The following is a 14,592-nucleotide window of genomic DNA, read 5'->3' as shown; positions in this document are numbered from 1 at the left end:
TTATAAAGTAAGAACAGACTTAATGAAACATAAAGATATATAAGAAAAGATTGATTGCCAAAGCTGAAAGTTTATTCTTTGAAAATACTAGTAAAATTGACATATCTCTGTCAAGATCAAAAAAGAAAAATGTCGGGAAAGTATAAATAAATAATACAAGGAGTGAAAAAAGAGGCATATCTACAGATGCTGCACTGATTCAAAAAGATAATAAGAAAATACTAGGAAGAACTATGGCAATAATTGAAAACTTAGATAAAATGGAAAATGTATTTTAAAAAAACTTATGAAAACTGACATAAGAATGCATTTTTTATTTATTTATTTATTTTTTTTTTTTTTTTTTTTTTTTTTTAAAGATTTTTTATTTATTTTATTTTTTCCCCCCAAAGCCCCAGTGGATAGTTGTATGTCGTAGCTGCACATCCTTCTAGTTGCTGTATGCGGGACTCGGCCTCAGGATGAACGGAGAAGTGGTGCCTCGATGCGCACCCGGGATCCGAACCCGGGCCGCCAGCATCGCAGCGCGCGCACTTAACCGCCAAGCCACAGGGCCGGCCCAGAATGCATTTTTTAAATCAAAATAATCCTATAACAATCAAGAAATTAAATCAGTAATTTAAAGTCGCCCACAAAACAAAACATCAAGACCAAGTGGTTTTCCTCTGAGTCTGAAAGTTTAAAGGAAAAGATCATTTAAATATAACACAATCTATTACAGAGAATATTAAAAATTCAACTCATTTTATAAGGCAAGTATAATCTGGAATTATAACCCAACAAGCGAATTGCAAAAATATAGGACAAAAGTGCTATGAATACAAACTGAATATATATGGATATATAAATTTAAAACTCTAATACTGACTAATGTTACAAATTCCAAAAATGTAAGATTAGTCTCATATTAGAATATCATTTAATATAATTATCATTATGAAAAAGAAAAATGACATGCTCATCTCAAACAAAAATCCCTCCTCCCAAAAAAGTGTTGAACAAATTCAACATAAATCCAAACAAAAAGTGTTAGTAAACTTGGAAAGGAAGTGAATTAACATAACTTAATAAGGGTTACAGCAAATATCAAAATTAATGGTGAAACATTAAAAACATTGCCTTCAAGTTAAGGATACTTGCTATCACTACTTCTTTTCAACATTATGCTATTGGTCCTGGCCAGTGCAGTAGAACAAAGGTTGATGGGAGATGGGGGGTGAATCTGGGCTGACATATCGTACTAACTAGAGCACCAACATTCTACCTCTCCAGAGGCTGATAACCAAATCTACTACCCTCCAAAAACCCCCACCCCATCCACATTTCCCATAATTTTTCTGTGATCCACATAGGGTACAAACTCATCTGAATCACTGGGAAAGATTATAAGAGAAACTATACTAAAGTGCAATAAAAATCCACCTAGAAGCAAAGTCAGTACATCAGCAAGTCCTTCAGCCAACAGAGGACTCAAGCTGGTCTCATTCGATTTGCCTTTAAGGATAATCTTCAATTTTACAGTACCACCGAGCCAGTGGATTTTTAAAGCAAGTTTATGAGTTATTCTAACAACTAGGAGAAGTTCTTTAAGGTCAAAGAAATGACTTTTTTGGGTGACTTTATCAAAGGTAGACTATATACCACTGAATATTGCTCGCTTTCCAAAATTCACTACTGTAGCCTCAAATTATGTATTCTGAGTATAACTAAGACAATTTCGGTTTATAATTTTCTATTACTTTGATGAATAAATTGATACTGACTCAACACAAGGTTGACATAAGGGAAGCCATATTAGAGAAAGGAAGCCATATTGTAACTTTGAATGACCTCTGATTAACTAACCCAGCTGGACATGCATCCTCCGGGAGATATACATGCTCTGTAGGTTTTATGGCCCCTGCTTGCATATGTACCTCCCAGCTGTGATAAGACGATAACTTCCTTAGGAATGTAATGACCCCCAGACAGAAATTCTATACTGGTACCCATCATCAATTACAGCTGAAAGGTCTGGAGTGGCGACTCCCAGTCTACAACCCCAGGGGATCAACATGCCTGACCCCCTCCTCTGTAGCCCACTAGCCCTATATAACTGCTTCAAGATTCTATACCCTTTAAGATGGTTCTTTAGGACACTAGTCCACCATCTTCCAATCAGCTAGCTGAATGCTTAATAAAAGCCTTTTCTCTACCACCATCTTGTCTCTTGACGGATCGGCTTTGGTCTTGTGGCAAGCAGATTGTGCCCTTTTGCACAGTAACAAAATGAAAAGCAGTAAGAAAAGTTAATATATATTGAAGTGTATGAGGTAGCCACGTTGGTTTAAAACTGATTCGGCCTGTCCTTGTTTGTCCAGAATGGCCTGACGTGGCCTGTCAAGCATGCACTGTACATCTGCTTTAAACATCTACAATATCCCAAGGCAAAGAATGCTGCTTTTAAAGATAGGGATGTATGCCTCTTCCCATATTAGCATTTCTTTAAAGATAGGTATTTATTCTCAGAAACTAAAGGTCAAATGACCTGCTGTGTTCGTCTTATTACCACTGACCTGCTGTGCTAGCAAAACATCTTGTGACTGTAGTAAAAAAAAGATGATCCTGCTATATTTGATGTTTGTTGTTCCAAATGATATACACTCATGCTGTACACCTTGCTTCTCTGGAGTGCTTCGTTCCCTGGTGGAGGTTGCTTCTCCCAGGCTATGGTTCTCAAACTGGCTCATATAATAAACTCACCTCAATTTTGATGTATAGACTGATTATTGACTATTTACATGGACAACTTTTTGTGACATAAAAAAGGCAACATATAATTCAATCTATATGTTATGTTATCTCTACATAAACAAAGGTAAAATAATGTCTGCATATATTTAAAGTATTTCTGGTAGAAATTACAAAACACTAATCATATTTGTTGCCTGTGGGAGGAGGAACTTGTCTGTGTTGTGCAGGAGAGTAAAAGTTGACAGTTTACCACATAGCTCAGCTATGAATAATCACAATCATTCAACTACACTGAGAGATGGGGAAACAGTAAGAGAGCATCTGTAAGTTGGGACAGAGGGATGAAAATAGAGCTAAATTGTCACTATTTCAAAAGATAATGCCTGAATTGGAAACACAAGCAACAAAAGCATGTTATTTAAAGAAAGAGGTAAATATCAAGAGAATCAACTCATGGATGAGTGGTGATTGCCTCAGGGAAGGGGGAACTGGGGAGAAGCAAGGCACTTTGGAGAACTATGTGGTTCTTCATGTGCAGGTGTAACTTGGATAAAAATAAAAATGGAAATGAACTAACAACATAACTTTTAAAATATTAAAAAGCTTTAGGCAGTGTGATGTTATGATTTATAATCAGAAATACATCTGTGGTCTTTGTCCTCATTTCTGGCACTGAGCTCCTAAAACCCTCGGAATTTCCTAAGTGAGGAGAATGATAAAGGTGTTTCTTGTTACATTAATAAAGTGACTTTTGGACTGGACCTAAGGGTGGGGGCTGGCTGCCAAAAGAACCATGTTATTAGAGGAACATTCAGTCCCACCTCCCAATCCTCCAGCGAGGGGAGAGGAACTGGAGGTTGAATCAATTGCTAATGGTCAATGATTTAATCAATCATGCCTATGTAATGAAGCCTCCATAATAACCTAAAAGGACCGGGCTTGGAGAGCTTCCAGGCTGGTGAACACATGGAGGTGCTGGGAGAGTGGCGTGCCTAGAGAGGGCATGGAAGCTTCTTGCCCCTTCCCACATACCTTGCCCTATCATCTCTTCATCTGGCTGTTGATTTGCATCCTTTAATATCCTTTGTAATAAATTAGTAATCTAGTGAATAAAATGTTTCTCTGAGTTCTGTGAGCAACTCTAGCAAATTAATCAAGCCGAAGGAGAGGACCGTGGGAACCTCTGATTTATAGCACGTAGGTCAGAAGTACAGGTAATAAACCTGGGCTTGAGACTGGCATCTGAAAGAAGCGGGGGCAGTCTTGTGGAGCTGAGCACTTAACCTGTGGAATCTGACACTATCTCTGGGTAAAGAGCATCAGAATTGAGTTGAATTATAGGACACTCAACTGGTGTCTGAGAAATGCTTGTTGAATGTGTGGAGAAAACGCCACCACACACACATTAGAAATTGGTCTAGGAACCCAAAAGAGGCAGCTAACTCATTCAGGAAATCTCCAAAATGAAGCTTCTACATGATACGTTTATAATATGTGGCAGGCTTTAAGAATTTAATAAATGCTTGTAATGGCAAAAACAAACAATGAAGTGGAATAATAAAAGCAAAGGTACAGTCAAAATTGGGAGGTAAAGAAGGAAAAAAGAAGAGAAGTGAAAGCTTGCTATTTTCCTCATTGTACGTAGATAATCCCCAAATTTGACAGATCAAGACAGAGGTTTAAGTATATATATATTTTTTAACATAATCAATATTTTATTATGTCATTAGATAATTGTCCTAAACATCCTTCTAAAGACCCCTTAGTACCGAATTATACAGATATGCCACCACTTAGTTAGTTGATGTTATGGGACGATATGCTGAATAGTGGCCATTTCTCATACCTTTTTCAAAAATACTTTTTAAATTTTGAAATAGTTTAATATTGTAAAAAGAAACTATTAGCTACCATAATTTAAAATAGTAGTTAATATGGAAAGTTTCAAATCATATTAGGAAATTTAGCATGGAATTATATCACTGACTGCAAAACATAACATATTAACCATTAAGAGACTGATTCATTAATCAATAAGGAGGTCATTGACATATTTTGAAAATTTTTTAAAATTTGTATATATTTAAGTCACATGACATTTTCAGTTCACTGATGAAGCGGGACATTGAAGTTGTACACAATTTAGAGGCTCAGCTAACAAGAGGACTGAAAAAGCTGTCTAGATTGAAAGGGGCTACTTTAGTTAGATATGGTAGCTCTAAAAGTAAGGTATGATAAATAGGAAGGAATATGTGAGTTATATTTTATGAGCTTTCATATTGAATATATATCATGATAAGAAATATCTCAATTACTTGTATTATCTTCTCTTTTTCAAGTATGTGCCCTAACTTGCAAACAAGATTGTAAATTCTTCAGACTAGATATCATTCTATAGACTTTCTCTCCAAACTCTCTTCCTCTTCAAATGCCCACATCCAAGTTCTGAGCACAGAGCTGAACCCCTGATCATATGAGACATAATCGTTAAGTATCAATGAAAAACTGCTGGCTGAAACAGCACACTGTCTCTCTGAATTTCCTAGCAACCTCAAACCTATGCAGTATCTTTTATAATCTGAACCTATTCAAAAATATATCCATTGTATAGACCTTGAAGGTATTATGCTAAGTGAAATAAGTCTGATGGAGAAAGACAAATACTTTATGGTTTCATTCATATGTGGAACATAAAAAACAAATGAACAAACAAAACAAAAACAACTCATAGAAGTACACAACAGATTGGGGGGTTATCAGCGGGGAAGGGGGTGGTGTGCAGGAGAAATGGATGAAAGAGGTCAAATATATAATGATGGATGGAAAATACACTTTTGGTGGTGAGCACGTTGTGGTATATACAGATGTTAAATTATAATGCTGTACACCTGAAACCTATGTAATGTTATAAACTAACATCACCTCAATAAAAAAAAAAGATAATACAATAGCATTTAGTACCATATTTCAAGTAACCTATGAAATGCTTAGTAAACAGTGGTTACTATTACCTATTAAAAAAAAGTATGCATTTCAGTTGGTTGGAAGTTTACTAACATATTTTATATTAGTGTGCAATACTAAAAAATAGAAAATAGAAACTGTCATCAAGCATTAATTTCTCAGAATCTTTCCAACATCACCTTAAACTCAAACATCATAAGAAAGCTGGCAATGAGATATTAAAGGCATCATTCACAAGTTTCAATAATATTGATTTTATCAATAATTGAAGATGGTACAGGGCATTCTTTCATAGCAGGTATTTGAAAAGAACAGATGGGGGAGTTTACTTTCTTATCTTTTTTACCTCCTTTCCGTCTCCATCAATTATTGAGATGTAGTTGGGATGAGTCTCATTTGGGTAGGACAACAGGACGTCATAATGGGCTAACTCAACAGAATCCAGGCCAAATTCTTTCCACTGGGATTGAATTTGCTTTGCAAGCTGAAAGTTTTGTTCTGTTCCTGCTAAATGCGGTATTCGTGTAAAATTACTGGTGAACAAAAATTGAAAGTGGTTAGAAATTAATGTTTAGTCAGCCTTTATCCCAAATCAACAACCAAATAAGGCAGATTTGCATAAAAAAGATACTTTGAAATGTGATACATTAAGAAAGCAAAGTGGTACTATTATTGCATCAAATGGATTTTCAAAGTGTTTTTTGAAGTTTTCACGCTCTCTTTGTACTCATTCAAGAGAAAAAGTGATCTTTGTAGAGAACTGTCATGTACAATCCTGCGAATGTCTCCCTATATAGTAGATGAGCAAAGTGTTATATTCTTTCTTAAGACCCATGCATCTTGGAACTTTCATGGAATTATCTGTTTATTTCACTGTGTAAAATATATTTGAGAGAGAAAAAAATATTTTCATTCAAAAGACCAAGCTGTGACATGCCAAGAATTACTGATAATTACATTCATTTTTAACTACTGAAAGTTATAGCTAAGTGAGAAATCTTTTGATTAAGAATCAATTATAAAGTATCTTCATTAAGGAATAATTTGAACATATTTTTACAAGCTCAGACTGGATCTCTTGTACTCCATCCTTCATGCATAGTGATACACTTAAAATCAATGATGAGAAATAGTCTGACCAGGAATATCTTTAACAAATAAACTATGTGGGCAAAATTTTGGCTACCAGAAATATTTTCATGAGTAGACTAATCTCTCATTTAATATCTAGATACTGGTGTTTTTGTTTGTTTGTTTTAAATTTCTCCTTCCTGAAAATTTGTTGTTTCCCTGAAGATTCAGCTCATTGGTTATTTTCGATTTAAACCCCTTAAAGAAAAAAAGATTCATATGACAAAGGACCATGTATCATGAAAAGACATTTATTTATTTCTGGATCATAAACTTCTTGAACCTCAGGAATTTCTGGTTCTAAATACACAGGTTTTTCTAAAATCAACACACGTCCATCCTTACAGTGATTTTAAGGAAACTAACAGGCAACATGACTATGGATGATCCCAATTTCAAATGTTTAATTTTATTGTGTATCTAATTTTTGATTTGGAAAATTAACTACCAAGGAAAATAACTCAATTTTTTAAAAAAAGGAAATTCTTATGATTAATTTAATTTTATAATTATGTTAAAATTGTTTAAATTGTATTTACAAAAATAGTATTAAAGTTCTCGTTCAGTAAAGTTTTAGGGGCTTAATACCTTACATAGGATTTCTAATGTATATTTGCAAAATATAATAACAAAAAGAACAAAATTTTAAGAGGCCACTAAGGAGTCTATCTATCCTTTCATCAATGTATACCTGCAGAGAAAACAGAAAAACAGCCAATGTTGCCATTTTCTTCTATATTACACAAATCACAAACCGTAACATAAGTAAAGTGGATGCAGATAATACTATTATTTATTATTTATTTATTTTATTTATTTATTTTATTATTTATTTATTATTACTTATTTCCTGAAATAACAGCTATATCTCTGTCCCTACATGCAAGAAGAGGTGCTGTGGAAGTCTTGAACCTGCTCACCAAATAAAAAGAAAAAAAAGAAGAGATCATTATCAGACTTTGTTATTATGAGTGAAATTCCTTATAAGAGTTTTGTTATATCAACTAGGATACAACAGTGTGAGATGATCAGGGCTAGGATTCACTCATTTGGAGCAAAGCTGATCCTGAAAAAGATGAGTAGGAAAAAAGATCTGTTTCCAATGATAGATAAATTAATTGTCATAAAATCATATAGGTGGTATGTTATAGGTTTTATCACTAACTTGTATAATCCTGGCCATGTCTTAAGTTTCTCATCGGTACATAGGGAGAATATTGCTACCTCACTCCTTCACAAAGATTTGAGGCTCAGTTAGATAACTGGTATTAAACAGCAGTTCTTTTTCTTTTTTTCTTTTTTTTTTTTTTTGAGGAAGACCAGCCCTGAGCTAACATCCAATGCCAATCCTCCTCTTTCTTGCTGAGGAAGACTGGCCCTGGGCTAACATCCGTGCCCATCTTCCTCTACTTTGTATGGGACGCCGCCAAAGCATGGCTTAACAAGTGGTGCGTTGGTGCGTGCTCGGGATCCGAACGGGCGAACCCTGGGCTACCGCAGCTGAGCACGCGCACCGGGCTGGCCCCTAAACAGCAGTTCTTAATTTGTTGTGTTTTAATCAAGTAAGAAGTCTGTCACAAGTAATTTGTTGATCCTACTAGAATATCAAATTGTTTTTGCAAAAAAGGAAGAATTTACAAATTATCCAAAATAGCCAACAACTTGTATTAAAAAGTTGGCTCATATATCTCTATCTGACAAGAAAAGTTTAAACATGGTCCAAATATCATCACATTGTCCCAATTAATAAAGGGCGCTATTAGTGTTCCTGTTTTAACACACTGCATCTGGTTTACAAAGGAAGGAACAATGCTCGCAGAAGTTAGATGACTTCAAGGCAGCTGGTAAAATGTGGAACTGGCTTTCAAATGCAGATCGCTGAAATTCTGAGACCAGAGGTCTAAAACACTTTTCTAAAATATTCTTGTCTCTCAAAACAGGGTGGAGAAGCAAAGTCCCTCTAAAAAGTTGCAAAATAGTGAACAGATCTGAGAATCTAACTAGGTGTTTACAAAACAGAAGGGAAAACATAAGAGGACTCTGCACTCCAAGGAAGACAGAAAAGGCACCCCTAGGTAATCCTCCCATCCATGATCGAGAGGCAGATAACTTACAAGTATTGAGGATTTTTAGCAGCAGAGCAAAGGGCTTTAGAGGGGGACAAGATGGAAGATCCGAGGCTTTAATGACCCCTGACCCACGGGTATATTTAGATTTAAAGCTCTCTGATGAACAAAGAGCAAACGGGAAATCTGGAGAATCCAGGAGGCTTCTGGACATTCTGTGGTCCTTGGAGAGATGAGTCGGGGTTCTCTTAAACTCTTTCTTTTGTGTGTTAATGGTGGACATCCTCGAGTTCTGAACAGTTAGAGGAGCTCGGTCAGAACCATGGAGAATAAGCAAAAAGCTGACTGCTCAAACTTCCTCAAGGGTCCAGAAAGAGAAATAAAGGAAGGCATTCATATTTCTTCTTTGCTGATCAGTCCAAGTCACAGTTAGGGAAGGAAGAAGAAAGCAGGGACAGCAGCTCTGTCTATGAATGAGGATTATATCTTGCCAAACCTCCACTTTTATTATATCTGTTATACCTAATTATAATGAAAGAAGTACAAGGGGCAGAGGACGGATTTCCATAAAGTTTAAACTTCAAGGTCTCTCACTTGAAAAGGCACTTCCAAAGCTGGGGAGGTGCCCTAGCAAATTTTTATTCATAGTTTTAATTCTATTGCAATTAATATAGACCTATGTATTTATATGATTGTGTGTATATTTATCCATTTATCTATCTATCTGTAACTGTCTTTAATATAAAATTATAACTTGTTTTCACTAAGGAATGTTTCAATCACTATCAGGGACTTCAGGTATTTTTGGACATACACACTAAGCTAATTTGTAAAAAAAAACCTAAAAAACAAAATGAAAAAGGGACTTCATGCTTTGAAAAAGCCAAGTATTCTAATCAACTATACATAATTCTATACAAGTGTTTTATTTGTAGCTGCTTTGCAAATACTTTTTATATTTACTCAACTACCTTTTTTGCTCTACCCTAGAGATAGCTATTTCAGGAAATAGGGAGCTAGTTTTTAAACTATGTCATGTATACGGTCTCTAATTTCATCGTTATCACAATATCATTATCTCCATTTTATAGGTGTGGAAATGAGAGCTCAGGAAGAATAAGTATTCACTCAAAGTTACTTTACTATCAGTGGGCAAAGATGGAATTTAAACTTGTCTGTCTTGACTTCAAAGTCCAAGTCTGTTCTTTTGACTAAGATGTACTACCTTCCTCCAAAACAGGAGTCAGCAAACTATGTCTACTGACCAAATCCAGCTCACTTCCTATTTTTGTACAGCCTAACTAAAAATGGTTATTACATTTAAATACGTCAAGAAAAAACAAAGTAAGAATAATATTTTGTGACATATCAATTATATGAAATTCAAATTTCAGTGCCCATAAAGTTTTATCAGAATTGGCACCCTCACTTGTTTATGTATTTTTTGTTGCTTCTTTTATGCTATAATAGCAGAGCTGAGTAGTTGTGAGAGAGATCAGCTGGCCTGCAAAGGCTGAAAACGTTTGCTGACTCCTGCTCTAAAATGTCTACAATGGTGAAGTTCAGCTGAAAGTATAATCCTCCCCAGATGAAATGTGATAGAAGATCTTGAACAAATAAAATTTTTTTTAAAGTCAGTTCCTACATATAAAATATTAGGTCAAAACTTCTAAACAGAATAATAAAATTTTCCAACAAATTATCCATGTAAACTTTCAAGTATATGCTTACTATAAGAACTTTCTGATGTTCTCTGCTTTCAATTCATCCAAAAATGCCTTCTTCACATTATGCTGTGGAACGATGTTAGTAGGTTCATTGGAGGATTTTATAAACCATCCTATAAAATACACACAAATATGGAAATGAGATATGAGCTCATAGACAGGACTTTATTTTCTTTTATTGTATCTATCATATGTAAAACACAAATTATCAATGACCTCCAGCATTAACTCAGATCTTCTAACATTTAATTTCTCATGCCTACTTTCACCGGAAAAAAATCATGCAAATAGACTTTTAAATTGCAAATCAATCACATGTTTTAAAAGCTAACTGCTATTATTCTAAGAAATGTTTTATGAGGAAATCAGCACTGAAATTAAATCTGTTTCAACTAATGGGGATAAACAAGATCTCTTGAAAATTAAGGCAAAAAGGAAATCTACCTTCCTTCTCCTTAAAGCTTCTATCCCCAGTGACTGCTCCTGTGCTGACCCAGAATAACCTTTTAGTAAATGTTTATAATGAATAAATTATGAATATATTTCTAGTACATAAATTATTCCAAAGAGTTGAAGGAAGTGCAGACTTCTAATTTGTTCTGCTTCTGAAACTAAAACAAAATGTGCCAAGATTTCATGTTTCCAGTTGAAGTAGGCTTGGGTTCAACTTTGGAAAGCTACAGTGAAACTACAATTAACATCTCTGCAAGATATCCAGTGCCCAGAGAAGCCAGAGGCAATGGGAAGCCACATGACACAGCGCCGTTAGCCCTTGTAGTGAGCTTTTAATCTGAAGGAAATGGGGCATCATTACAGGGTTTATTTAGAGAAAGGCTATGATCTGGGCATAAAATGGTTACCCAAATCAGCACCCAGCTAGCATTCATGGAGCTTTCTAGTTATTAATCACATACACATATGCATATTGAAATAAATGATTGGAAGCAACTGGAAATACAGTTCCACCTGTACATAAAACAAAGAGACTTGGATTAGAGTGTGGGATCAGGGCTGAGGACGAGATGCTTGAATTGAGATCTGAAAAATGAGCACAATGAAGAGGAGGGAGGCCTGTGGGGGAGGCGAGAGCAGACAATCCTAGGGAAAAAACAAGCAAACATTAATAAAGAACCTATTCTGTGTCAGCTACTGAGCAGTGAATACAAGGATGGGCATGAGGGCAATACTAGGAAGCATGAAATGCTTTTAAGAGACGCAGAAGATTTTAATCCCACGCCAGCCTTGCCAAGTCTACTTCCCATTTTTACAGTTAAGAAAATTGAAATTGAATTTGAAATGTGTCCATATTGAGTACTTATTTCAGTTAAGCCCCACAACAACCTTAGGAGGTTACTAACATCCACATGTTAGTTATGAGCAGAGTGTGGCTTTTCACGATCCCAAGGTCACACAGCAAGAAGAGACTGATTTTGAGTCAACTCAGCTGTCTATGCCCTGGTCTTCTAAATCCCTGAAAGAGGATCCAGAATTCAGAGCAGGGGTGAACTATGTAGCAATATATTAGGTTACTCCTGTCACTAAAGCCCAATGAGGAGCAGCATCTTCTCATCAAGAAGGAATAAAGAAACATGCCAACACCTCAATACTGTGCTGGGACTTTAGATGCTATTTCATTTACTATTCCCAATAAATTGCAGATATTATCATCATAAAGATTGGGAAATAGGCTAAGAGAGACTCAATAATCAGTTCAAGGCCATGAAGTGGCAGAGTAAAATTAGAATTTAAAAGAATCTGAGCTTGCCAGTGCTGCCCCCTGGTTTTTCAGAGTTGGGTTAAGTCTGCAAATCAGTACACAGGGGACAACGCAGAAGACCCGCTGGTAAAGATCTGTTCAGAGCGCTGGCAATAATATCAGCCAGTTCTCAAATGTTCTCTACTAGGTACTCCCAAAGACGAAAGAACGAGAGAAACGGGCTCTCCCGCAGCAAAGCCCTGACTTCTACCCACTGTATACACGAAGCAGCCTCAGGCACACAATTCAAGACTGCAAACAGGTAAGGTCATCTCCCGCAAAGCTCCTTGGACCAGCTGGTTCACCTGCCCCAGAGATCGGCCGCTCGTCCTAAAACGTACCGATTTCTCGCAGGGCTCGAGCGCGTGGAACGTGTAAGTTCAGTTTCAGCGTCTCTCCGTCCTACTCCCTACCCTAGGTGACCCTGTCCTACACTAGCTTTTCCAGAACGCAACCGTGCACCGCCCCCCCCAGCCTCTGTCTCACACTCGCGGACTCATCCCCATATTCCCGCAACCCAAATCACCGCCCCAGGGGAGACAAGTAACTGGGTAGGCTCCGGGCTGCGTGCGGCGAGGCGCCCCTACCGAAGAGGAAGCCGAGGATAAAGAGGCCGGCGGCCAGCACCAGCGCCCCGGCGCACAGCCAGCGCGGGCGGCGCCACGCGACAAAGGTCGAGTCGGTTTCGTGGAGGGGGTTCCACATCTCGGCGCCGGCCGGCGGGGCCTCCTGGATCTGCCCTCTGCTGCGGCCCCGCTGCGGCCTCGCCGCAGGGCAAAGGCTGCCTCCCGCTTCTGCCCTGCTGATCCGCGACTGCAGGCGACAATCCACTCCCAGCCCCGGGGTCCAGTTTCTCCGCCCTAAAAGTACTTGTGCCTACTCAACCAATCCCGGCGAGAGGGAGGCAACTCCAGTCGACTGAAGCAGAAAACCCGGCCCCTTTGGGGAGGCGCTTAAAAAAAAAGTTTATGTTGAAAATGTCTAGCTCTTGCTTATTTAAAATGAAAGGAAGGAAGAAAAGAGTCGGGGAAGGAGGGAGGAAGGAAGGGAGAGAAGAAGGAAGGAAGGGAAGGAAAGAGAGAAGAAAGGAGGGAAGGAAGGAAGGAGGGAGCTACTCTCCCTTCTCCAATCCCAGACCAAAATCTGACAAGCAAAAAGAAAACTAAGGATTTTCTGCGTAATTCAATACAACGCTCCTCTTTCGTGTGCCTACGAAAAGACATACGGCTCCAGGCTACTTGGTAGACTAGACTAAGTCATCTCTCAAGAACTTTTTTCAGCTCTAAAATCCTATGGAATGCTTTATAGCACTATAATGAGTAAAGTCAGGTGTAAAAAGGTGGTGTTCAGTTCTGGCGCTGTTTCGGGTAGTTAAGGAGGAGCTGGCATCAATTGAATTGCCACCTGTGCTTTCTCTTCATATCATTGATATTAATAAACTTTCAGGGGGGCCGCCGGTGGCTTAGCCGTTGAGTGCCTGCGCTCAGCTACTGGCAGCCTGGATTCGGATCCTGGGCACGCACCAACGCACTGCTTCTCGGGCCATGCTGGGGCCCCGTCCCACATACAGCAACTAGAAAGATGTGCAACTATGACATACAACTATCTACTGGGGCTTTGGGGAAAAAAAGGAGGAGTATTGGCAATAGATGTTAGCTCAGAGCTGGTCTTCCTCAGCAAAAAGAGGAAGATTAGCATGGATGTTAGCTCAGGGCTGATCTTCCTCACAAAAAAAAAAAAAAAAAGAAAGAACCATTTATTAAAAAATAAATAAACTTTTAGGGAATTATTCCTCCCTTTACATAATAAAACCATTTTTAAAGAAATAATATTGGAACTTACTGAAGGCAGAGACTTTGTCCATTTTCATATCCCAGCTGTACTTCGTAGGGATGAAATTAGTCTTTGTTGAATCAACCTGAAGAATCAATTGCATATCATTTTATTCCTGTTATAAACTCTTAAAAAAAACAATGATGTCTAGAAGGAGAGGATAACCACATGCTTTATAAAATCAACTGTGTTCTTACAATTTATGAGGGAGATTTCATGCATGGACTCTAGCTAGGAGTGCCTCAAGGAAGTGTTGTATTTAACAGAACCGTGAACCAGTGGAGATGAGAATAAAATTTTGGGGAGCCAAAGGCGTAGACAAAGGCAGAAAACTTGGGGTATATTCAAGGAATAGTAAATAGTTTGCTTTAGAAAAGGGAAA

At 37.5% G+C, this 14,592-nt stretch overlaps 1 protein-coding gene across 1 annotated transcript in view; it reads right to left on the bottom strand.

Moving 5' to 3' along the window:
• The window catches only part of FOLH1 (folate hydrolase 1), a 53,341-nt gene extending 40,130 nt beyond the window's left edge, over nucleotides 1–13,211 (bottom strand). The window contains exons 1-3 of the mRNA XM_087433571.1: nucleotides 12,965–13,211; nucleotides 10,626–10,734; nucleotides 6,044–6,230 (exon numbers count right to left, since the gene is read on the bottom strand). Coding sequence (XP_087289697.1) covers nucleotides 6,044–6,230; nucleotides 10,626–10,734; nucleotides 12,965–13,082 — 414 coding nt within the window. The 5' untranslated portion in view covers nucleotides 13,083–13,211. The remainder of the gene's footprint in view (nucleotides 1–6,043; nucleotides 6,231–10,625; nucleotides 10,735–12,964) is intronic.
• Between the last annotated feature and the right edge of the window lie 1,381 nt (nucleotides 13,212–14,592).

This window comes from Ceratotherium simum, chromosome 7, assembly GCF_057802395.1.
Source record: "Ceratotherium simum simum isolate JZ-2026a chromosome 7, ASM5780239v1, whole genome shotgun sequence".
NCBI lineage: Eukaryota > Metazoa > Chordata > Mammalia > Perissodactyla > Rhinocerotidae > Ceratotherium > Ceratotherium simum.
The sequence above is the reverse complement of the archived record's forward strand: the minus strand, read 5'-3'. Positions and strand labels throughout refer to the sequence as shown.